Source organism: Hypomesus transpacificus, chromosome 9, assembly GCF_021917145.1.
Source record: "Hypomesus transpacificus isolate Combined female chromosome 9, fHypTra1, whole genome shotgun sequence".
Taxonomy (NCBI): domain Eukaryota; kingdom Metazoa; phylum Chordata; class Actinopteri; order Osmeriformes; family Osmeridae; genus Hypomesus; species Hypomesus transpacificus.
This window is the reverse complement of record NC_061068.1, coordinates 18436065-18463091: the sequence shown is the minus strand read 5'-3', so window position 1 is coordinate 18463091 and position 27027 is coordinate 18436065. Positions and strand designations below refer to the sequence as shown.

General features: G+C 41.1%; 1 protein-coding gene across 4 annotated transcripts in view; it reads right to left on the bottom strand.

Moving 5' to 3' along the window:
- Positions 1-27027, bottom strand: part of plekha6 (pleckstrin homology domain containing, family A member 6) — a 206347-nt gene that overhangs the window by 120573 nt on the left and 58747 nt on the right. For 3 of the 4 annotated variants that reach the window (XM_047025025.1, XM_047025026.1, XM_047025027.1), the window contains exon 1: positions 23023-23041. The exons of the other annotated variant lie outside the window; for it this stretch is intronic. In XM_047025025.1, coding sequence (XP_046880981.1) covers positions 23023-23027 — 5 coding nt within the window. In that variant the 5' untranslated portion in view covers positions 23028-23041. Of the gene's footprint in view, positions 1-23022; positions 23042-27027 lie in introns of those variants that run through there. 4 annotated transcript variants of the gene reach the window in all.

Genomic DNA, 27027 nt, shown 5'->3' with positions numbered 1-27027 from the left:
GCAGAATGGATAATGAATTGAGATGGTTTAGGGTTTTCCTGGACTCGCAGCATTATGATAACACTGAGTAACTACAAAAACTAGATAACAAAGCTAAAAAATGGTCCGTCTACCTGTAATTTTACGTTTTCTGTAGCCCTCGCTACAGTACCTGTTAACTAGTGTCTGCACTGCACTGAGATGCTACTAGCTAGGTTATCGACAAGTCGGAGCAAATTTACAAATTAGCCGTTTCATCAATAAAAACAAGAATTTTTTTAGCGACTGAACTGCCTATTTCTCGTCACATTTTAATTCAGATGCTGATTTACACGTACCGTTTAGCTGAAATATGAAAAGTAAAAAATTACAGTTGTGAGGTTTGTCCGCCTCGCTTGACATCTTGCAATGACTTCTGGGAAATCAGAAGCGTTCTCGCTGGTCAAGTCACCATCCGATGCATCCTCGATAAAAGGGGCGGATCAGGAACATTTCCGGGTATTTTTGGCATTCTTGGTGACTTGTGTTCTTTGGATTGGAACCGTACTTGGGCAATAAAAGATGACGTCAAACGAGTTCGCAAGAACACAAGAACGGAAAACAACGTGGATTGATAAACAGCCACTGTCTCCGTCTCCTTAAAAACGCAGAAGTATAAATTGGCCTTTACGCTTGATCAGGGTTGATCAATGATGCTGATGTTGATCAAATGGGCGTCCAAGGCCCATTGAAGAATCCAAAGTCAAAGGGCATCTGCGCTGCAGGGATCATGAGACTGAGTCTGCGTGATCTCAGTCTGTCAAAATTTGAATTGCGTTTTGGTTACTTCTTCTGTAGAATCGTTCAGGTAGTGTTGCACTGGCACTAATCTTGTTGAATCGCAGGATACATTTTGCGAGATCCTTTGGATGGCAAATACTAACAGCATTTACCTTGCCATTGTTGGTATTGCTTGATTCAGAGATCGATGGTCATCTTAAGTTTTACACAGTTCAGAGTTAGGAAGAGGAGCTGTCTGAAGTCAAAAGTTTATCGGGGGAAGCTAGATTCTCAACTCCCCCTCTTTCGTTCACACAGCTGGTTCATAAAGTGCTCAAATATTGTTCTGGACATCCTTGTACAGTAAATATAGATGTATGATTGTCTTATTATGTTAGTTCCGTGTAGATACCAAAGATGACTTGGTTATCTTTAAACAAGAAGGAATAGTTACTAGAATCAAGATGACACAACATTAAAACAAACTAACAAACATTAAACAAATATTCCTCTCATAATTCTCCACCTTCTACTTTTGTGGTAAAGGTGAAATCTTGAAGAACTTTCCAAGATGTTCTTTGTTAGAATTCCCGCCACAAACGTAGAGGACAAAAGGTTGCTTGGAGACGTGTTGTCTCAAGCAATTGTCAAATATACTGTACAGCACATAACACATGCACAGTGCAATCCCATTAACTGCTCTTAGTGAGGGAGAGACAGAAAGAGAAAGAGAGAAAGAAGAGAGGTAGGAAGGTACTAGGTAGGAAGTTTTGTATTCAGGCTTTTTAAAACCAGTTTATCCTACTCTACGATTTAAAGTTTTCACTCGTTCGACATTCCCGAGACAGCAACGCGAGCAGGTAGAATACTATACGTGTTGCTTTCCTGGTTTGTTAAAATTGATGCTAATTGATGCTTTTTTTCGACAAAAACAACTAGCTAGCCAGCACTAGCTATCAAAGGAGTGAAAAGTTTAAATCGTAGAGTAGAATAAACTGGGTTAAATAAGCCTAAATACAAAACCTCCTACCTAGTAACCAGTATAGCAACCATGACAGTTTCCTGCTAGCACGCATAGCTATCTCAGGAATTTAAGGTCGGCATAGCGACGGACACGTCCTTGCTTTGGAATGGTATTGTGAGGTCAGGTAAGACACTGTTTGGCCATAGGACAATATTTGGCCTGACAGCTCCCCTCATGGGTGAGATTAAAAGGGAGATTTGTTTACAGTAAATATGGACTTCTGCTACAGGTGTTTCAGCAACAACAAAAAAAGACAGAATGAGGGTTTGAGTGTTTTTGAGAATGTCAAACACATTGTATCTACACAGAAAATGCGCCTGGCTCTCCCTAAATCCATCTCTTTCATTTTTTTTCTCTCACTTTAATACAGTATGTTAAAAGCAAACATTATTTAACAGTATACAGTACGTCCACACCCACACCTGTCCATTCACACCCAGAGGGATTGGCATCATTACTAAAACCATGACGTCGTCCCTCCCAGCGCCCCTTCCAAAGGTAATAAAGGCAACTACAGGCCGCCAAGTCTTTTGTCAACAGGATGTTGTGTCTGATACCAGAATACCAAGTTATTATCAGTGACCTATGCACTTTGTGAAGCTCTCTCTTGGAAGTCGCTTTGGACAAAAGCGTCTGCTAAATGAATAAATGTAAATGTAAATGTAAATGTTATTAACACAGCAGATTTTTTGCAGTGATGGTGGCTCAGCAACACTATGTCCATAAATACACAGACACAGGCACGAAACATACACACGTGTTTGAACACACACAAACACTAGGTAGGTGATTCTGATGAAGTGAGGTAGCTAGTGTTTGTGTTACCGTAGTTCCAACAACACATATACCTGAGCCACAGGAACGAAATTGAACAAAACTGTGTGAAGTGTTGTTGAAACTGAAGGCTTGAATCAATGTGACCTGCAGGGTTAATGTAAGAGATACTTGTCATTAACACCAAAACTGGGGGAAGAACAATAGGAAACTGGTTTGTCTGTCACACGAGCGATGCCGAGTGGGATAGCTTCTCAACATGAGTGATGACTAGCTCCACCCAGTGGTGAAACTGTTCACTGCACTTTCCCTGTCACCCTCCCTACAGCTCCAAGAGTGTATGGTTGCAGCCTCCCGCCTCATGCCCTCCCGTCTCATGCCCTCTCATGCTTCTACTTTTCAAAATAAAAGCTTGTCTGGTCCGCTTTTTCTCCTTCCTACTTTGGTGTACGTGTTTTTTTTATAGCTAGACTACAAACTAAAAATCCATTCTACGGCTGCAGCCTGGGAGGCCCGGTTGAGTTTAGGCGTCACAACGACGGTTGAGGTTAGGATTAGTTTAAGGCCAGGAGTCGTAGCAGAGGTGGAGGTGAAGGTTAGGCACAACCACGGCGGTTGGGTCCAATGATGGTCGGTACAGCATAACGTGCATTTTGTCACCTGCGGCGTGTTCTTTTTTTCAAAGACACTGATGCGTACCTTAAGGAAAATCACAAAAAGAAACCATCAAAGTCTGCAACCATAAATTGCTCTAGGTAACGTTAGTTAATATTCATTTTAAATGAAAGTCATCGCAGGTTTCATCAAATATACTTTAACATCAGGGACAGAACAATTAAATCCAGAAATCAGCAAACTATATGGATATAAAGTATAGTATAAACTTAAAAGTAAAAGTATAGTATAAACTATATGGAGGTTTTTCAATTTGTTGCAACAAACGTGCTCACGAACTTACCTTTAACTCCATCCGTAAAATAATTTGCGATTTAGTATTTTTGACCCTCTGAATTTACCGTTGGACAGCTTGGGCATATGAGACGGGAGGCTGCAGGCTGCAGCCAGGTAAAGAGAGAGAGGCCATGTTTATGTTTGGTTTTAAAATGCGCTTTGGTGATCCAAACAAAAGTGGGCAGCTGAGACATGTCTCTATTCACATCAGTCTACCCTGCCTCTCCAAGGTAACCCACCAGCTGACTGCTCGTATTCACATTCCTTTACTGCCTACGTCACTTCCGAGAAGTTTCCATTACTGCCCACTTTGTCGAGGACACATCAAGTGTAATCGGGCCAAAAGACAGGGAGAGAAAGAGAGAGACCTAAAGAAAAGGGTGCGAGAGACAGAGAGCAAAAGAGAGGAGGGGAGGTAGAGAGAGCCAGGTCCATTGTCTGTGGTAATATGGAGCCTGGACTGCTGATACCTGGAGCTGGGTGTCTCTTACCTCCTACTGAAGCAGTCTCCCTCTGCTGTCGAGTGCAAAAGCACCACGCCGTCTTCCTGAGAGAATAGCCATGTCTGTGAAACCCAGAGCCATCTGGGTCTGCAGGCAAAGGGATGTACACAAGTCTGAATAGTGGCTAACACTGCCATTCATGTTCATGTTCCCCCTCACTTGGCTAAAGCCAGACTATAGTAGGGTAAGATTGCATATCTATCAGTAGGAGCCAATCCTTTCTGATGCGTTTCCTTTCTGCTTCAACAACGAAACACTTCCAGGAAGAAAACAGTTTGAATCCGCATGAAATGGAAAAATGACAGGGTACAATTTTGATCAAGTTCATTGATTAAACAAATCTATTGAATATATGTAAAGGTATTTTTTTTACAAATTAATTGGCGGAGTCAAGATATTTGCTCAATGTTACTTGAATGATAACTGTGTTGATTTGTGGTTTAAAGCATATTCAGAGGGGGATTGTGAAATGCTAAATAAAATCAAAGCAACACTTTTTAATCAAATTATTCATGCAAAGACTGAGTATAAGATAAAGAAAGCGAGATCATGAGGGTAACCAAGGGGACAGAAAAATGTTATTCAAGAGGAAGAAAGCGAAGCTAGCATGTGTTTCCTTAGAATTCCTGTTCATTACACTACCCGACTAGACATGGTAGATATGTCACTTAGGCCCCGTTTACACGGAAGAAAAACGCATATATTTTCATGCGGTTTGGCCTTTCATTTACATGAAAACTGAGGTTTTATCACGGAAAACGATCATTTCTAAAAACTCCAGCCAAAGTGGAGATTTCTGAAAACTCTGTTTTTGTGTTTGCGTGTGCACTAGCTCAAACGGAGTTTTAGGTTCTCAAATCTCACAGTATGGGACTAAAAAAGCATCACGTTATGAGAGCGTCCTGTTTATAGTAACACGTGCGTTCGACTTCATGCAGCGCCGGCGTCGCCTGCAGCCCGGCTGACTTGAAGCAGTCAATGGCTTTCTCAGCTTCAACGCAGCCGGCTGTCGGCACCGCCAGTGGTGCATGAAGTCGAACACAACAAGCATTATGGGGACATTTATTTGTGAATTGCGTTACATTTCTGAATCACGAAATACATTTGTGCATCACATTTGTGAATCATTCAAACAAATGAACCTCGCGCCTGAAAGGTAAAGGAAGTCGGTCGTGTTATTCGTAGGTGTTGATTTTGAAAATTGTGATTGGTTTGCATGGCTTTATCCTTCACATTACACTGCCGTCTACAGGTTTGGCATAGTTATGATGGCGCTCGGGGGCGTATATGCGGGTTCATGTAAACAGAATTTTTTTTTTTAAACGTACTTGTGTGTACAACGTTATTTTAGAAAACGGAGGGGCAGAAATATTTGTTTCTGTAAATACCCGGCTATGTGTAAACGTGGCCTAAGTATATACGGTCAACTTTTAACCTTCACTACCTATCCAGATCTTCTCCACCTGCCCTCTCTCTTTCTTTAGGGCTCTAGAACTGCCAGTCTGCTGTGAACAAGGCAGACTTCATCCCGGCTTTGCATCCCATGCTTCTCTTCATGCCCTTGCGCTGACAGAGACATGGATCCGCCCAGAGAACACTGCAACTCCAGCTGCTCTCTCCGTCAACCACTCCTTCACTCACACACCCCGGTCAACCGGGCTTGCTTCTTTCCCCACATATTAAACACACATCCACACCACTCTCTGTTACTGCCAAATCATTTGAACACCATTATGTGATGCCAACTGATCCTATCAAAGCTTGCTTAATTGTTTTTTCTCGCCCACCAGGACCACTAGCCGACTTTGTGGATGATGGAACCCCGCTGATAATCCTTGGGGACTTCAACATCCATCTCCAAGGAACGCAGGCCGTCAACTTCTTGTCTTTTCTGACCTCCTTTGACCTGACGCTGCTGAGCACACCGGCGACCCACAAGGCAGGCAATCAGCTAGACCTCATCCTGACACGTAACTGTATCACTGACTTAACCTCTGGAACCCCACTGCACATTTCTGATCACTACTTTATCCGATTCTCTGTCTCTCTCCCTCCAACTCCTCCTACCTCCCCTCCACTCGTAACTTTCCGGCGCAACCTCCGCTCCCTATCCCCCTCCCATTTCTCCTCTATTGTAACATCCTCCCTCCCTCCCATTGACGAGTTCTCGTCCCACCCCACTAACACTGCCACCGACACCACTTTAACTGCATCACTTAACTCTCTCTGTCCCCTGTCAACCAGGCCTGCACGATCTTCTCCCTCCTGCCCATGGCTTACGGATGTTATTCGTTAAGAACGGTCCACCCTTCGGGCAGCTGAGAGGAGATGGCGCAAGTCCAAAGACGGTCTGGACCTTGATAAGTACCACTCCCTCCTTAAATCCTTCTTTTCTCACATAACTGGTGCTAAAACCCTCTACTTTCTGAACAAAATTAACTCTGCTTCAAACCCGCACAAACCTTTCTCTACTTTCTCCACCCTTCTTAACCCACCTCCCCTGCCTTCAGACTTTCTGAGATGGGTATCATTGGCACTGCACTTCAGTGGATCTCATCCTTCCTGTCGGGAAGATCCTACCAGGTCTCCTGGGGAGGCAAAGTGTCAGGCCCCCGCCAGCTCTCCACTAGTGTCCCACAGGGCTCCGTCCTTGGACCCCTCCTCTTCTCTCTGTACACCACCTCACTTGGACCAAGGACGAATCCCAATACTCCCCCTTACCCCTTCCCCTTAGTTTTGCGCGTTCCCGTGAGAGCTAGTGGTGTCCCAATACTCTTTTTGAGCTAGGGGTAGGGCTAAGACTAAGGGGTATACACCCCTTAAAACCAAGTAAGATCGGGAGCTTACTTGAAATCTATGGCTATGTGAATACTGCGAGACCGGCAACAATGGCGGCCAGATCATCCAGAGAGTCCGATAAATGTCATATTTTCGACTTCATTAATTGATAAAAAAATTATGACAGTCTTGTTTTGTGTTATATACAGTCATGAACATATATAATTGCAACAATTTTCCTAATTGAAACGTTTCTAAAAATCGCTAGTTTGGTACGCTAATGTTACAGTGCAGAATTGCACAACAGTCCCGCATTTCTTTGACTAGCATGTCTACAGTTTTAAGTAAACTCCATTAGCAGCGAATTTCGTTTAATATCAGTGCATAACACTACTTGCTTTGGAGATATCGATACGTGCTAGATGACGTACCTGTAACCAAGTGGCGTCCCATTTCTTACGGATATGTGGCCCTTACCCCTCAGTTTCGAGGGCCAAGGGCTAGGGGTAAGCTAAGGGCTAGGGGTAAGGGGAAGGGTTAATGGGGAGTATTGGGATTCGGCCCAAGCATCACCTCCCATGGCTTTTCCTACCACTGCTACGCTGACGACACACAGCTGTATATGTCGTTCCCTACGACCGATCCGGGGATCTCAGCTGGGATTGAGGCCGGCCTCACAGACATCTCCACCTGGATGACCGAGCACCACCTCCAGCTGAACCTCGCCAAAACAGAACTTCTCATCAACCCGGCCAAACCTTCCATATCGCACAATCTCTCAATCACCCTGGGATCTGCGACGGTGACCCCTTCATCCTCTGCCAGGAACCTTGGGGTTACCATGGATGACGAGCTCTCCCTCATGGCCCACATTGCTGTAGTCTCCCGGTCGTGTAGGTTAACCCTCTACAACAGGGGTGTCAAACTAATTTTAGCTCAGGGGCCACATGAAGGAAAATATATTCCCAAGTGGGCCGGAACGTAAAATCATGGCATAATAACTTAAAAATAACGACAACTTCAGATTTGTTTCCTTTGTTTTCATTTTGGTCCAAAATAGTGCAAGCAGAAAAAGAATTGGTGCAATTTCAAGAACACAATGCCTCAGTGATTGGAACTTACACTTCGTCTCAGTGTATATACAAAGGCTTACAACTTTAAGTCACAGCCTATCTGAGATTGAACAAAATACTCTTCTAGGTATCAAATACCTTTTGATATCAAATACATTTGTCATTTCCACATCTTAATCCTGAGCTAACTCACCACACCATACAGACTGAGGTAAAAACTATTCAAGGGGGTTGAGTTACTCCCTGCCTTGTAGGCTACACTATTTATTGATAGAAAAATAAAAGCTGTGCAATGCATTAACAATTTCGACAAACCAAACTTATGAACTGAAGTGACTGAAATTATTACAGCAAATCACACACTGTTCACTTTCTTTAAATATCCACAGACAGTCATTTTCACAGAATTTATCAGGGTGCATAAGTGTCTCATGCAGCATTTTAAGTGGGGTTACCCACTGTTTATTCTACTCCTGGAACCTGGCATCTTTTAGCTTTCACAAGTGCATAAATATTAGGCGTCACCTCCTGAGTGGCAGCCAATTTCAGGATGTTATTCAAGTGCTTGTGCGTGAGCCTTGAGCGCAGCTTTGTTTTGTTGATGCTCATTACAGAAAAAACTTGCTCACACAGATATGTTGTTCCAAACATGCACAACACTTTTGCAGCAAGGGTTGTCAAGTTGGGGTAACCTGGCAAGAGATACTGGTAAAACGTGTCCAAGCCAGCTGCGGCAAACTTGCTCTTCAAATCCGAGTCACAGTGCAAGTCTATTATTTCTAATTGGATGTTGACGGGCAGATCAGAGGCGGTCAATGGCGAACAAAAAACTTTGAAGTCGTTCTCCAGTTCACCAAAAATCTGAAAGCGTTGCTCAAACTCACTAGTCCCGTGATTTTATCTTTGAACCGCTCCATGTCTGCGGCATGTTGGGTCGCGCAAACATCTTTCAGACAAGGAAAGTGAGCAGCATCGCCACCCGAAAGTTGTGTCTCCCACAATGACAGCTTTAACTTGAACGCACATATGCTGTCATAGTACTGCGTGACAACTTTGCTGCGCCCTTGCAGCATTTTGTTCAAGTTATTCAAGTGCTGTGTAACATCCACCATAAATGCAAGGTCCTGCATCCATTCTGTGGACTGAAATTCGAACAGTGGCTTGCCCTTTTTTTCCATGAACTGTTTGATTTCCTCTCTTAAATCAAAGAAGCGCCTCAGCACAGCACCTTGGCTTAACCCTTTTCTGCCTGAGACAACATTCCGAACATTCCATAAGCTGTTGAATTATGATATTCATATTAATATTCATATTTTATGAATTTTCATATTAAATCATACACCTTAACTGTTTATGCCATCTTGAAGAGGAGAACTAGGGGATTTTTATCATGTCAATAAGTATATGATCACTTGAGGCAAATCATATTTTATCAAAGTGGTTTCAGGCAGCCATTTTTTACAAAAACTTCTCCATCCACCATACCTCATCAGACAACTGAATTTTTAACCACTTTAATTACAAGATGGAGAAATACTTTGAGCAGGTGGAATATCCACAAGTCTGTGGGCAATGTAGAACAGAAGACAGAAAATAGAAATACCATATTTTGATTAAAAGTTATGACCATTCTAGTGACTAGTGGAGACATAGGGGAAACCGGAATTATCCTGTCCCAAAAGTAGCTAGCGCTATGGCTGGATACTCCTCTCGATAACTAAAAAACGTTCGAGATTCTTCCACAATCGACCGAATTGGCCAAACAAGACATGTACATTTAGCTTACAGTGTACATAATCTAATTAGTTAATGTTGTTTTTCGAAGTTTTTTAGAAATCTGCTCAAATCGAAGCTAAACAGTGCTACTACCGTCATTGCTGCCTGTCACAAACGGCCAAGCCGGACACGTCATTCTTTCCTGAAAACACTCGCGTCACTCCCACAAACAAATTCTTCGTAAGTAAAAAGTTTAGACTTTTCATTGACAATATTGACAACACATATTAAGGAACTTGTCTTTACTCATGATATTGTCTCCGATTTCAATTCGAAGCTGTAAATCTAACACTGTGGGCAATCTCCCATGGTCTCCGCTCTGGCTCCGCCTCGGAAAACAATGGCTGCCGTTGCAGACGATAGATTTATTTCCCCCTCCCACTAACCCCTTAACCAATGATATGTGCTTTGAGCTTAAGTTGTCATGAGTATCTGGCAGTTTTCAGAAATAAAATCGGTGATTGGATGGCAAAGTTATTAAGGCGGGATCTATGGGTCTTTTTCGACCCATATTTGAATGGTCCGGCAGGAAGGTTAACCATCTTACCTCGGTGTGGTATGGCAGGCCATGGTTGTGGCCGTTCTCTCTGAGAAGGCTGTCAAATTGACGGTGATTCAGGCCTCTGGATCGGATGAAATTTATGGTTTTGACGACCACCTCCATGACGTTATCCATCTTCAATGACTTGCAACACAATGTCTCTGCAGCTTTCAGCATGCATGTCTTCACAAATTCACCCTCACTAAATGGTTTTGAAGCCAGTGCAATTTCATTAGCAATAAGATAGCTAGCTTTCACTGCAGCATCACTTATTTCTCGGCTACAAGTAAACGCAGACTGCTGCTTCTTCAGACCCGCCACCAATTCATTCACCTTCTCTGTTCTCTGTTGTCCTTGAAAGTTTTTGTATTTTTCGGCATGAAGAGACTAATAGTGGCGTCGAAGGTTATATTCTTTCAGCACTGAAACCTGCTGTGAACATGTAATACATGCTGTCGAGCCTTCAGCTCCTCCAGTAGGTGGCCAGGCAGCAGCTGCTTCTGATAGACAATCAATGCCAATTAATGAAGGACAAGTCCCTTAAAAGGGGAATGTTGGCACAGCAAGCCAGGGAGGACATTGGTGGGCATTTGTACGGTGACATAGCGGAGCGATTAATATGGACTGGTGAAGTTGCGACCCTTGTTTTATTGGTACCTTTTAAACTTTTGTATTACTTTTTGTTTTAATCGTAGATGTATGGTCAGTGTCTTTATCAGTGTTGTATCTGTAGTTATCCACACTTGGACCTTGACTTGCCGTGTAACCTCACTGCCGTTTGGAGTGCGTGTGCCTGTGTTGTGTGCGTCTGTTAACCTAGTGTGTCGTGTTAACACGTTGACGGGTGTTTTGCAGTGCTTATTTTACCGTGGTGTGTGTGTGAATTGGCTTATAGAGCATACGCTGTATTAGGGCACTAAAACCTACGATCTGCTGTTTCTTTAGATGTATGTAATAAATTTGTGATACTGAAGTTTGTGGAGTTTACCGGTGGTCACTGAAGTCCCATTCCAGATCCATAAGTTAGAGCAAGCAATCGATCCATTACAAACATATCAAACACATGGGTTTTCCATTCACACCCATGAATAAATAGGATGATGACAATTTTTCTTGGAAAACTCTGTATCCACTTCTCTTTTTGGACGACATTTTGGGGCACTGAGGGTGCCAACGCGCGTAATGTTCAAAGTAGAAAATGTAATGGGCAGAACGACAAGACAGCTAGCTCCGGGCCATCTGTCAGTTAAAGGCCTACTTGCTCAGCCTCAGCATTATGGAAGCAAATCGTGACCAAAATTCAAATGAAAATGCATTTCCAGAAATGCATTTTAATTTTAAGAATGTGGCTGCATTATTTGACTCATAAATCAAATTAGTATTCAATCATCCTATTTGCATTTTCATTTTCTTCTTTAAGACTGCTCATTCTTTCCCTTAATTAAAATGAAAACGAAAAAGACATTTGAAATTTAATTTTCAAAATATGCCGCAGCAAATAGATACCAAAATTCAATTTGAAATGTAAAATTTGAAAATGAAAATGCATTTCCAGAAATGCATTTTCATTTTAAGAACGTGGCTGCAAAATCGTGACCACAATTCAAATTCAAATGCATTTCCAGAAATGCATTTTCAAGAACGTGGCTGCAAAATCGTGACCACAATTCAAATTCAAATGCATTTTCAGAAATGCATTTTCATTTTAAGAACGTGGCTGCAAAATTGGACCACAATTCAAATTCAAATGTATTTCCAGAAATGCATTTTCATTTTAAGAATGTGGCTGCATTATTTGACTCATAAATCAAATTAGTACTGATTAGTACTGAGCGGACATTGCATTTTCATTTTCATGTTCTGCCTGCATTTTCATTTTCATGTTCTGCCCGCAAAGAACTGCCCATAATTCGAAAACGAAAATGCATTCTGAGCGGCGCAGTTGAGTGACGTCAGTAGCCGCTCTTCTTCAGCTCCCTGCTGACCGAGCTACGCATCTTGTTCGGTAGGGGGCGGTGTGCACATGCGCATTGCATTACATGGCAAATGTGCCGGGAAATTGATTGAATTGCCGGGTCTTTAGAGGACGCATCACAGATCATGGCGCTCCCTCAAATTGTGCAGACACTGATAGAATTAGCTGAGCTGGTAGAAATTAATAATATATCTGAGTCTGATGCCCGTGACCGAGTAGAACAAGTCACAGAGAGCTTGGCTGCATACTCTGCCGTCACAGACGTACACATTAATGAGGTTGCCATAGTAAACCTCTCTTCAGTCCTGGAACGGCTGGATGCTGTGGAGCCTCAAATGGGACGGGGACGACCAACCATCCACATCCCGTTCGAGTCCATCGAGAACTATTTATTAAATGGTCTACTTTTTCCTGTGAAAGCAAGCTGTTTCACCTTTGGCCTGGTTCAGACAAAATCTGAATTTCCGCAATCTGAATTTGAATTTCCGCAATCTGAATTTCAAGAATCTGAATTCCTGCAATCTGAATTTTAGAATGTTTTATTTTTGGATCAAAATAATTCAGTTGTATTAAATTTGGCATACAAATAATTCAGATATTATATATTCAACAGCAATATATTTCAGTTTTATGAAATTCGACACACAAATATTTCAGATCTTTCATATTCAAATTCAGATACTTTTGTCAGCTTTCTAGCTCCATAAATCCGTTGCTTTGCATCCTCCGACGGATGGTCTGGTGGCCGACAACAGCTCCGCTATGTCCTTTATTTTTAAACCATTTAATAAATAGTTTTCGATGGACTCAAACGGGATGTGGATGGTTGGTCGTCCCCGTCCCATTTGAGGCTCCACAGCATCCAGCCGTTCCAGGACTGAAGAGAGGTTTACTATGGCAACCTCATTAATGTGTACGTCTGTGACGGCAGAGAATGCAGCCAAGCTCTCTGTGACTTGTTCTACTCGGTCACGGGCATCAGACTCAGATATATTATTAGTTTCTACCAGCTCAGCTAATTCTATCAGTGTCTGCACAATTTGAGGGAGCGCCATGATCTGTGATGCGTCCTCTAAAGACCCGGCAATTCAATCAATTTCCCGGCACATTTGCCATGTAATGCAATGCGTATGTGCACACCGCCCCCTACCGAACAAGATGGGTAGCTCGGTCAGCAGGGAGCTGAAGAAGAGCGGCTACTGACGTCACTCAACTGCGCCGCTCAGAATGCATTTTCGTTTTCGAATTATGGGCAGTTCTTTGCGGGCAGAACATGAAAATGAAAATGCAATGTCCGCTCAGTACTAATCAGTACTAATTTGATTTATAAGTCAAATAATGCAGCCACATTCTTAAAATGAAAATGCAATTCTGGAAATGCATTTGAATTTGAATTGTGGTCACGATTTTGCAGCCACGTTCTTAAAATGAAAATGCATTTCTGGAAATGCATTTTCATTTTCAAATTTTACATTTCAAATTGAATTTTGGTATCTATTTGCTGGGGCATATTTTGAAAATTAAATTTCAAATGTCTTTTTCGTTTTCATTTTAATTAAGGGAAAGAATGAGCAGTCTTAAAGAAGAAAATGAAAATGCAAATAGGATGATTGAATACTAATTTGATTTATGAGTCAAATAATGCAGCCACATTCTTAAAATGAAAATGCATTTCTGGAAATGCATTTTCATTTGAATTTTGGTCACGATTTGCTTCCATACAGCATCCGTTTTGCCTGCTTAGCATAATTGCTATTACGACATCCAGTGGACACATTTAGAACAGCAGTTACTTTCATTGAAAAATGTCAGCTAATTTTAACTTCAAATCATCTCGCGGGCCGGATTAAACTCGTTTACGGGCCTGATTCGGCCCGCAGGCCGCACGTTTGACACCCCTGCTCTACAATAGAATATCAATAAGGTCCAAGCTTATCGATACCGCTATCGAGACGAAGTAATATAATATAACGTCGAGTTGTCTCGAGAAATAAGTAATGTTATTTAAATAAAATCACTGGTGCACAAACACGTTTGACTAATAAAATGACTAAATTCAATTGAATGGCCTGCCAACCGCCTTTAAACGAAGCAAAGAAGAATTTAATTGCCTCATGCGCTACTTCACTTCATTTATCATTTTGTTGCTAGCTACGATGGCAGAACGCACGAAACGGTCAAAGGCTTGGCTACTTTTTAATAAAGCCAAAGATAAAGACGAAGCAAAGTGCAATATATGGTCTACAGTAATTTCTTGTAAAGGGGGGGAAACAACTGCAATGAACAAGCACCTCACATTGTGCATCAGATAAAGATAAAATGCAGTACTTTGTCTCCGAGTCGCAACGGTGCCAACTCCAGCTGCCTTTGCAGGACAATCCTCTGGTGAGCACACCCCAACTTCGTAGCGAGTCTCCATTGTTGACAATAATAAGCCAATTCAGGGCTCAACAGTGCAACTATTTCACCCGCATATGCCCCAAAATGTTATGTGTGCGCGAACTGCAAAATTTTTATGGGCACAGTGTGTGAGTAAAGAAAAGCCTCCCCCCCTCACTGCTGATCATTCAAAACATAGTCACCGCGAGCATGGCTCTGTGAGATGTTTAAGCATCGTGTTAAAATCCACAACCTGGATGAGTAACTAGACTGTGATTGGTTGGTTGACGAAAAGTTACATTGTCAAGCTCATCAACTTTATGAAAAGTTGAACACGTTTCAACAAAAGGCACCTGATATAGCTAAATGACCAGCTAACCAAACCCAAACCTTCCTTATCTTATCCCTAATTTCTTCTGTCTCTGTTTTTGTTAGTACGTCTGTAGTGGACAGATTTAGCCAGAGTCAGGATCAATTGTGCCTATATATGCTCCTTTAAGCCAGCCTCCTCCTGAGAGCAACATGTTCCCCTTGTTCTATCTGTTTTACTTAAGAAATAGAAAAGTATCAATAAAGACTCGAATCGTTAAGCAGTCTCGAAAATGGTATCAATAGATACAAATTAACGATACCCATCCCTAGTATTTAGCGCCCAGGGCTATTGATCGAACCACAGTGGATTATTCAGAATCAGAATTCGGTTTATTTGCCATGTATGTAATACAAACATGGAATTTACTGTGGCAGGGAGGTGCAAAACACTAAACATATACAAATCCTAAATTAAGTGAAAGTACAAAAGTTTAACTGTTTATAAGAACCTAACAATCTAAGAATACAACAATTTTAATATAAAATACTAAATATATAAAAATAAGAAAAACAATGAGCAGCAACAGTAACAAATAACAAGAGCAACCATGAGTTTTCAACATAGTGCAATCGGAACTTTAATTGCAAAAAAATAAATAAACATAGTGCAATCGGATACTGAGAAGGTGGCTTATGCATACTGTAGTTGCCATTAAATCGACTTAAAATAGTTAAATAGGTGAATGAATGTCAATGGGAGTTGAGATCAAACCACTGATGCGTATATTAGTACTTTTCGCTCCCGAATAAAAGCCCTGCATCTTTTACTGTCATTTTCAATCAGGAATAGAAATGGACAGCAACGAAAAAAACGTCAACACTTGTAGTTTGGAAATACATAATCATTGTTAGAAAATTTCAATTTCAAATATATGGTAGTACTTTTCCTCAAAAACTTAGTCAACATGACTGCAACATAACATGAAAACCACTGGAAATACATAGTTATTACAAAGTTAAAAAAGAGGCTGTCTATTTACAAACATACATGTACTAGTACTATCACTTTTCCTAAAACAGCTTACAGTCAACATGACAACCACTACCAAAGCATTGCTAGGAAAATACTTCAATGCCTGTAGCTTGGAAATACATAGTTAAAAATCTGTCAAATAACAAACATGCCATGACTACTGGTATACCTCAACAAACTGCCGCGCAGCACAATTGCAGGTGCTGTGATATTTCTAATGACATCATCTCGCAGCACCTCATATTCCTCGTCTTGTGCGGCATACAATCCTTCAAAGTATCTACTGTACTTGAGTTCTCAAAAATAAAAAAGTAAAATACCCTGGGATTTTTTTTTGACGATGAGAGGCTTGTTGTCTATAGGTTGTGATTGTCATGCTGGTGTGCTGAATGGGAACCGTTATCAGAGTGTACAGTAGCTAGACCTAACATCAGAGCCATAATGAGGTGTTAAAGTTGATAAAGCTGGTCTCTTGCTATCAGGTGAAAACCTACCAACGACACAAAGCGATTAAACTATTGATGAAGTTTTGTTGTGAAGTAGGCATTCATTCACGCCTGGCAGGCAGAGATGGATTTAGGCGGAGTGTGGGGTCAGGGCTGGGAATGTGCTCTCAGCCTCCTCCAGCAGCTGGGATTTGTCAACATGGTCAAGTTAACAAGACTACCCAGGTAAGACTGATAGGAGGCAGAAAAATAGCACATGAAATAGACTGTTAACATTTTAATGTTCATTTTTTAAGTCAATGGTGTTATTAACCCTTGCCAAGTCAAGCTGTCAAAAGAGAGATAAGGTCGCCCGGACATTATTGACCAACCTGCTTCTTTGATAATGACCTAGACCAGTATGTGAGCATCGACATAGATGAAGTGGTGTACATTCAGCAGAGGCTGTCAATCTCATATGAACGTAATCGATACCATAGAGCGGGGGTACTCAATAGGCGGACTCCGGTCCGGATCCAGACCCAGACGCAATACAATTTGGACCAAAAACAAAATCAACATTCTAATTTAGTCATGATCCAAGCGAGTTTTCATTGGTGCGTGATTTTGCGCTATAGCCTATATTTTTTTCCTACAAGATGTGGTTTCTATCTTCCATGTCCAATCCAAAGGTCTAATCAGGAGCTGTAATAACTGTGGGCCACACAGGTTGTGTGTGTCATTTGCAACAACGCAGGCTAATGATTTGATAACGGTATCCGTTTCTTCCTTAGCGAAAATCATGGCGAGACAAAACCCAACAAAAAGCGTACAGTTGATTGAGTTTCTAATTGAGTACCCCTGCCATAGAGCCTCTAAAGCACTGGACAACATTTTATGCATGCATTTCATCCATGAAACAAACATCATATGCCTTAATAGTACAAATGATAGATCCTGCTTTATGGGAAACATTATGAAGGGACGTTAAGTATTTTTGGAACTGTTTCCTGTCCTCCTTGGGGAACTCAACCGTTTGATGACAAGGCCCGTCCATCACTCCAGCTTATAATTAAAACATGAAGATATGAGCCAGGGGGCCCTGAAGAATTAGCATCTGGAGCTACAGAGGCATGCATTCATCTTCCACTGATAAGACAGACAGGGAACGACACTGGGCCTGTAGTTACTGTAAAGAGAAGCTGTTGGCCCTTGAGTCAAGATAATTAGCTTCCCTAATATCCCCTTGGCGCTATTAACTAAAGTAAACCATATGCCTGCCTGTTCCTCAAACAGCTGATATATTACATACTGCTAGCATAGAGGGGCTGAAATAAAAAAACATAACATGCGATGCTAGCTAGCCTTCAGGAGACACTGAACTTGTATAGCTGTGAATATGTTTTGCAAGACATCTTTTTAAGGAGACACTTAAAAAAAATGCATTTCAAGTATATGATAAGGACGTTTGTTGTCTCAACTCGAGCTGTGTTTTGAAGAACGATTTCTTTATTTTTCTCTTTGATAAATTCCTCTGTAACCATCTTAACAACTTTTCTCCATAAGATTTCCCTAAAACAGGAAATTGGGAAATTGTCTCAATGAATTATACTTCCAGATGATGAGAGCCTGAGAGTGAACTAAAATAGAGAAGGGTTCTTTTCTGAAGGGAGGGATACCCCCTACCCAGTTTATGACACTTCAATGGCAAGTATCACGAGTGGTGGCTACCTAAAGGTGGTACCTGCTAATTCCCTTGGTAAGGTCAAAAGCAATGTATCTTTCTAGTTGTGTTATTGTGACATCTGCTGGTACTACTTTCTACCTCATATAAGGCACCTGTCACTGGAAGTCCCACAAGGGAGAGAGGAGGCAGGCTTAACAGCAAGCTTGATTTGATCTCCTGGAAAAAGTGAAATTATAAATGTGTATTACATTTTATAGTATTCATTTAGACATTTAGTCATTTAGCAGACGCTCTTATCCAGAGCAACTTACAGTAAGTACAGGGACATTCCCCCTGAGGCAAGTAGGGTGAAGTGCCTTGCCCAAGGACACAATGTCATTTTGCATGACCAGGAATCGAACCAGTGACCTTCTGATTATCAGCCCGATTCCCTAACCGCTCAGCCATCTGACTCCCTAGTATTCTTTATAAGCATGTATTTTTACATTGTCATTTAGCAGACGCTCTTATCCAGCGCGACTTACAGCAAGTACAGGGACATTTTCCCCAAGGCAAGTAGGGTGAAGTGCCTTGCCCAAGAACACAACGTCATGTGCACCGGCCAGGAATCGAACTGGCAACCTTCAGATTACTAGCCCGTAGCTCTAACTGCTCAGCCACCTGACTCCCCTATTTTTGTTTTGTATATAGTATTTTATATTACAGTACTTGTCTTTCTTTATATTTCTATTTCTCTATTTATAATATGTACCTACCCGCTTTAACAAATTCCTTACTCGTGTAAATCTACTTGGCAGTAAACTACGGTGGCCCTGAAGTGCAAAACACACACCCTAAAACGGGTACATCCCCCAAATGAAAACACTCCCCCAGAATACGAGTAAACTCCACCCAAATAGGATGACATGCTCACCTCTACCTAAATACACAAAGACATGCTTCCCCAAATGAGAATTAAATGACATTAACTCAAAATGGAAAGGGTAGGTACAACACTGTCGCTGATTGGATGCACATTATCTAACAGGAAATATGAAATGTATCGTTTTGGAGAGAAGAAAAATGGGTGTTAAAGGGTTCATTGATTGCGAAACCGATTTAATTTGTTATAGTTGAATAACGACAGTTCAGTGGGTAAAATGGACATACAGTGAACCTCAAAGTCCATTGACACCTCTTTCCTATCTAAATCTCAACTTGAAACTGCAGCTGTAAAACGATTAGTTTTGAAAACGCTGTATTTGTGACGTCACAAATAAGGCATCACCTTTGTCATGCCCCAACATTTACATACAGACCAGACCTCTGGTATTCTGGCCCTGGATCTCAGACAATAACTTAGCTGCGCGCAGCTCTGTGTACTTCCAAGCGAAAAACAAAGGAGAAAGTTTGAACGTTTTTAAAGTACATTGAAAATGGACTATCGTAAATGCCGTTTTCCAGGCTGTACTGGGAATGCTGACACTTTTCATAATCTTCCCACGGAACCAAACATTCGACGGGCATGGCTGATGTTTGTCTATGAGAAGATCCCTGTGTAGTTTGACCCTCGGTTATGCATTGGCTCGAACCATTTCACCAACTACAGTTTTGAAAACCTAGGACAATTTAAAGAAAGATTTGCAAAGAAGCTGTTGCTGAAAAGAGGTGCTGTTCCAACTGTATGCTAATCACAAACGCAAGCTGTAAGTAACTAACAGTTAGCCTATTAGCAATGGTAACATCTCCTGTAATCTAGCATAGGTAGAATGCTAAATACGTTTCTAAACACATCAGGATAGCTCTACCTTACTTAGCAAATTACTCTAGCTAGACTAGCTGTAGTCGGCATTAGAAGGGAAGCTTCGGAAAAAATTGCCAGAAAACGAATAGCAGTCTAGCCTACTGTTAACGCATGTCTAGATTATCTATTTGAAAGAACTGGAGAAAGGCAGGTGCTAGATGTAGGTTACGTTAGCATTGCTAATAACCGTTACCGACAAAATCATACTTAAACTTGCGGTTTTGATGAACGTAAGGTCGGAACGCACCTCTTTTACAGGTTCATAGCAAATCCTGCTTTACATTGTCCCAGGTTTTCAAAACCGTCCTTGGTGAAATGGTTCGCGCAAATGTGTCAAGGGTCGAACTACACAGAGATCTTCTACGCTACGGTATAGACAAACATCAGCCATATCCGTCTAGTCTAGCTACACTCATTTGCTTTTTATTAACGCTGATTTGCAAGGAATGCAAGAACAGGTAGATAGTGAAAACACTTAGACTGTAGGCATGTAAACTGTTTAGGTTGCTAATGTAAGAGCATAGGTAGAATGTGTGATGATTTAGTCTAGTTTATTGGCAATGGGGCTAACATTATTTCATGTTCCTGACTGTGTTTCATTCAAATAAATAACCCGTGTTGTCATGTAAATCTATAATTCAAGATACATGTTTGTCCAGATACATTTTTCAGCAAGATGGCTGGAGCTAACTGAAGCTGAGTTGAATCACGATAGTTTGTTTGCCAAGCTGTAGTGCTAACGTTACCCACCTAAGGTGATCCTGTTTGCTTCGACAACAGAAGTGGAAACAATTAACGTAATCATTTCAAACAATATCTAGGGCCTGTTCCATAAAGGTCGCTCAAATAAGTTGGACTTATTGTCCCAAACCAGACTTGAATTAGCTTAAAAGTCAGGCGGGGCTAAAGTGGTTCCATAAAGGCCAATTTCAGCTCACGCAATCCTACCTATTCAAGTCAGATTTAAGTATTCAAGCTAATAGCGGGAGCACCCTATTCTTAAGCAACCTGAGAAGTAAAACATGGATCATACAATCCACCATGGCAAAAGCAATGCACACGGCCACGTGACTTCTTCCAGAAAGAGCGTTCCCTTTAAGCTTTGTACTATGACAGCTCCCTCATCCACTGCTTCATCAAAATGAAACGACACGCCATGAATGACGTGAACGATATGTAGGTCAAGGTCCTTTTTCAGACCTTTACTTTGTTGGTAAAAAACACATGTAAATTGACTTTTTTGACATTGTTTTAAATAAATAGCCTACTAATAATCAATACATTACCCAGTAGCCTAACTTTATAACATGGTTGTTGTGTCGGGAAAATGGAGGATATAGATGTAGCTTATGGATTTAGGTTAGTTTTGCAATTGACCGTTCCAGAAACTCCTCCCTAGAACGGCCCTCGTCCAATCGTACCTTAGCAACCGCTACTAAGAGAAGAAGCTCCGTCAAGCGTTGACTCAGAACCGAAGCAACATGGGACGTGTCGATCTGACACTAGATATCCCATAAGTTTAGAGGGAGGTGTGGTATTTTTTCCATTTGCAAAGCCAAAGACTCAAGAGGGAAGGTGCCGGCGGTGGATAAAACAGTGTGGGATACCCCACTCCCAACCTAATTTAGAGAACATCACCAAACACACATAGCATATGTCAGCTCCAAGGTAGCTAGCGTTAAGCTGCTAGTAAAGGATAGCTAAGATGTTAGTTGAGAGAACATCCCCAAACAGTTATGGTTCATGTTAACATGTATTATTACCACTACTAGTGCGTAGCTAGTCACTCCAACAAATTTGTTAATGCTAAAATCAAAATGTTAATGTTAACGTGTAAAAAAGCAAGCTGAGCTAGCCAACGAACGCCAGCAAGTTGCGAGGAGCTTAAAATACTGTATCAATGTTGAACAAAACGTCCCAACAAGCCATTATAAACGTATTTTATTTTAATCTTCGTAGAATTTTCTGAGTGGGCGATCTATTCCTGAGTATCCCAACTCTGTGCTTGCTGTTCAAGTGCCTGGCCAGACAAGGCTACTTGAGACCTGTATGCTTAGGCTTCGATTTTTGTTATTTCCCCTTCGTTGCTAATTTTAATATTTTGAATATATCCTTCCACTGCATATTGCAGTCCCTTCTGCCTGGATCTGGAAGATATCGCTGAGGTATTCCTCTAAAAATCCTCACTCACACTGACGCTTATCCCCGTACTCGCCATGGATTTTGGGTTGACAGTTCCGGGAATTGTGTCGGACGTAGCAACAGTAACTAAGGGGGCGTGGCCCTGGGGAACAGTCAATTGTAGACTACTGTTAACAACTAGGCCTATATATATATTATAATTGATAATAACTGATAATTTAGATTGAGATAGGCCTATGCCTGATGCCTAAACATTTGAAATCACAAACTATGACACAAAAATGAGAATATACGTGATAAATCATCGTTTTCTCTTTGGTGTTACAGGAAGGTCTGGTTAAGCACCAAGTCACGCTAAGCCTGACAGTTAGCCTGACCCTGACCAGACTAGTTTTGCAGCCTAAATTGCCATAGTAACCGAGTTTGAACTACGTTGACCAAGCTTTATGGAACCGAATGAACTAGAAATGAGTCTGACTAACTGACATAAGTCTGGCTTATTCGGTAAACTCGCTTTATGGAACAGGCCTCTAGTCAATCTGTTGAAAACAGTGTTGTGTAGACACAATAGATTTATTTATTCGTTTTTATATCAAGTCTCCACCTCCGTCTTTTCAGTGAGTGCTGTTGGCCGTGTTGTATCTTTGCTCCGCAGCTTCACTCCTAAACCAACCAATCAGCGCGCAGCTCATCTATATATTCATGAGCATACCAAAAAAGGAGAAAATCTAGCGTTTTTTTCCTGGGAACATTTCACTGGATGTATCAGGGGACATAGAACAGCACCCGGGCCATTTTCAGCCCAACCAATCTTACATACCCTATACAGAGACCTTAAGGAACAGTGTGAAATACCCCAAAAACCCAGTCAATCACCCCTTTACCATTCAGAGAGTCATGTAATTACACCAATTACACTTTTTTTTAATCAGGGACATTCCTATGAAATAATCTTATATGCTGTTAACATTTCACAACATCAAAATAAGTATAATAAATAAGTATGCACACAAAAAATGCAGTTGAAGGAAGCAGGACTTTTCAGAAGAAAAACCTGGACCAGGACAGTTGTTTGGCTATCGATTTTTACGATTTGCATGCAATTAATACTTTTGCATAGGTACTTGCCACATGCTTCGAGAGCCTTGAGAACAACTGTCCTGGAACTGTCCACTTCCTGGTTTTCTTGCAGTCACATTCCTGTAAAGTGAGCATTCCAGCTGTTAAGGGGTGTTGCCGGGAATTCTTTTCCAGGCCTTACAATCCCCCTGACCACCCCTCCCTCTGTCTTGATCCCAAACCCCCTCTTGCTCTCTCCCTCTCTCTTTCTCTCTATTCCTCTCCCTCTGCTGCTTGACAAGCCTGCTGTTAACACCACAGATGGGAGAAATGATGCATGCTGCCAGAGGTAAAACTACACACCACACAAATGTGTGCACGTGTGTGTGTCAGAGGGGGCATGAAGGTGTAGACGTTATACGTGCACTGTCAAATACATTTGTTGTAGTGATCTGTCGTTCGTGAACGATTCGTTCATTTTGAACAAATCCTTACAAGGACTCGGGAGTAACGAGTCCTCTCAAAGAGTGATTTGTTCATTTTCTCGTGGCCGGGCATTGGGACTGTTGCATAGGCTCGTCCGAGTAAACAGACATCCCAACCTGATGACTCGGTCTCTGGGTACGAGTCTTTGGATCATTTTTCACGAGTCCTGCATAGGCTCTGTACTGGTAGCTAGAGGAAACAAACGATTTATTCATTTCTCGACTCTGTATTTCAACGAGTCTTTGGATCATTTTTCACGTGACCTGCATAGGCTCTGTACTGGTAGCTAGACGAAACAAACGATTAGTTCATAGCTCGACTCGGTCTTTGGATAATTTTTTCACTTGACCCGCATTTTTTTTGTAGAGGAAACAGTTTCCTCATTCCCTTTAGCATGGCCGCTGTTTTAGTAAGACGTGAATGATATTCGCTCAAGTCATCATACTGACTGTTTTTGTTATTTTAACTTTACACTTACAGTTTAGTGCAGTATAAAAATAATATTTTTTACATGGTTTTCTAATGGAGTTTTTTTTCTCCAAATCCTCTCTATCCTCTTAAAAATATTTCAACTTTCAAATCCTTCTTCCTCAATCTTTCAGCTACAGCCACCATTTAAACTTTCAAATGTTGTCAAAACCCTAAATTATTTTTTACAAAATTAGCTTTTAGATTTGTATTCAACTTTTTTCAATATCACTGATTATGTGTTACAATATCACTGACATGTTTCTGAGATTTACAAGGGTGTGTATGTGGAGAGCCTAGAGTGTAGACTGAAACGCTTAAAGAGGAGGGTAGCTTCGAAATCTGTTTCAAAAAGTATTTTTAGTTTGCCAGCATTGCCACAATTTTTACTCTTCATGCTTCATTTTTGTATCAATAGATAGAACATGTTGGTTGTGTTGGTCGTAGACAGTTGTCTGTGGAATCCAACAGATTTACACATTTGTTCAGAGCCCCACGAAAGTGAGACTAAGTCCAACTCTCGCCCCATAGAGACCAATGCAAATCTGGTGAGAAATTCGTCAGAGAAAGCAGAAGGTACACGTTTTTGAAACTGCTAGTAGAGTCGTATTTGGATAATTTTTTCACTTGACCCGCATTTTTTTTGTAGAGGAAACAGTTTCCTCATTCCCTTTAGCATGGCCGCTGTTTTAGTAAGACGTGAATGATATTCGCTCAAGTCATCATACTGACTGTTTTTGTTATTTTAACTTTGCACTTACAGTTTAGTGCAGTATAAAAATAATATTTTTTACATGGTTTTCTAATGGAGTTTTTTTTCTCCAAATCCTCTCTATCCTCTTAAAAATATTTCAACTTTCAAATCCTTCTTCCTCAATCTTTCAGCTACAGCCACCATTTAAACTTTCAAATGTTGTCAAAACCCTAAATTATTTTTTACAAAATTAGCTTTTAGATTTGTATTCAACTTTTTTCAATATCACTGATTATGTGTTACAATATCACTGACATGTTTCTGAGATTTACAAGGGTGTGTATGTGGAGAGCCTAGAGTGTAGACTGAAACGCTTAAAGAGGAGGGTAGCTTCGAAATCTGTTTCAAAAAGTATTTTTAGTTTGCCAGCATTGCCACAATTTTTACTCTTCATGCTTCATTTTTGTATCAATAGATAGAACATGTTGGTTGTGTTGGTCGTAGACAGTTGTCTGTGGAATCCAACAGATTTACACATTTGTTCAGAGCCCCACAAAAGTGAGACAAAGTCCAACTCTCGCCCCATAGAGACCAATGCAAATCTGGTGAGAAATTCGTCAGAGAAAGCAGAAGGTACACGTTTTTGAAACTGCTAGTAGAGTCGTATTTCTGACCGCACAGACATATAAAGGACATCTCTGGTTTCGGCAGAGTCTTGGGTCTCCGAAAATATTCTCACTTTTTGGATTGGACGTATAGTTTTGCGTCTAGGTTAACTTGTTTGAGGTGTGGATTCAAGGTATATTTCTGTTATTCTCTCTGCTCAACTCGTTAACGGTTCAAGTTCAAGTCATTCCAGTGTTGTCCTTTTACCTTCAAATTCGTTCAACCCAGACTTCAGCAACTGGTTTTCTGCTAAATTTTCTCATTTTCCTGCAGCTCATCTTTCTGAATTTTTCCCCTTTTTGTTTAGCATTTTTCTTCTTCTTTTCTTCTGTTTTCTGCCTTCATCTTGCTCCAGGGGCCTCATGTATAAAAGATTGCGCAGCTTTCATACCAGAAGATGGCGTACATATTCACATGTATAAAACCGGTTGTACGCCAGGTCGTACCTTTCCTTTATAAATCACAATCAACGTGATATTGACCGCACGTGAACGAGCCACTGACCCTGCCTTGCCTCCTCACATAAATTAATATGCAGATGGACTATAAATGCACTCCTGAAGTAATTTCTTTGTCTGAATTACCATATTTCTTCGAATAAACGCCGCCCTCGAATAAACGCTGCACCAAAAATGAACGTTAAATGCCGCAGTGTTTATTCAAAGAAATACGGTGACAGTGAGATCGAGGTTCTGACAACAGAGGTGGAGGTGAGAAAATGTGTCCTGTTTGGCGGCCTGTCATCAGGTATTAGCGACAAAAGAAAGTCGGCGGAGTGGAAAACTGTCAGTATTTGCGCCCTTTCTTGTTTTTAACCTGTAGCACTTTGATGTAAAGTGCTACATGTAAAGTGCATGTAAAGTGAAATGTAAAGTGCATTACTAATAAAATTATTATCATTATTATAGGGCCATCAATGCTGTAGCTTCAGAGAACCGGACCATGGCAGAAATTAAGAAGAAATGGTCCGATATAAAACTTTAAAGTCCATATTGCAGGTACATTTTTCCAATGAATTTGCGCCATTTGCTTGTTGGGAATAAACATTTAAACTGTTATCTATTGTATTTGATGTTGATGGGTGTCACAAAACGCAATATAATACGAAAAAGTAGCTACTTTTTGCAATGATTTTTCTTTCCCCCACAATGCATTGCATGACGTCACGTTGGGGAGACAACAGACAAAAGTCTGCTTTGAGACCATTTAAATCGATAAGAAAAAACACTAGGCTAGTACCAGAGAATGTCTAATATGGGCTCTGCTAGTGCCATCAAAATGTGGGACATCTAATTGGAAAGGTTTTTACATTGTCGGGGAAAATGTTTAATTTGGGGGGATTTTACAGGTGGGACTGGCAAATAAGCCCATAGCTAGCCCATAGCTAGCATGATGTCTTCTAAATCTAGATAGAGCTATGTTTACCTGGTAGTCTATCTGAACTACAACGACATGATAGTTCGGGACAAGTGGATTTGTAGGGCAAGTGGAAGGGAATGTACTTGCCCCACTGGAGAAGGTTAAACTCAAACAAAATAAAATGGCATGTTACTTGCACTGGCCAGCTTGCAAATACTGAGGATAGCCTACCGAAGTTGAGTTAGCCAATGTCGTTAGCGATGCTAGCTAACGTTAGTTTGCTAGCTGTATATAACATTTCACTGGGTCTTGCAGCTGTTTGATTGACTGCAATTATTATCAAATGTTATGTTCTACTACTAACCATTTGCCTACTTTAGCAAGTCATAGTATTTCCAAGC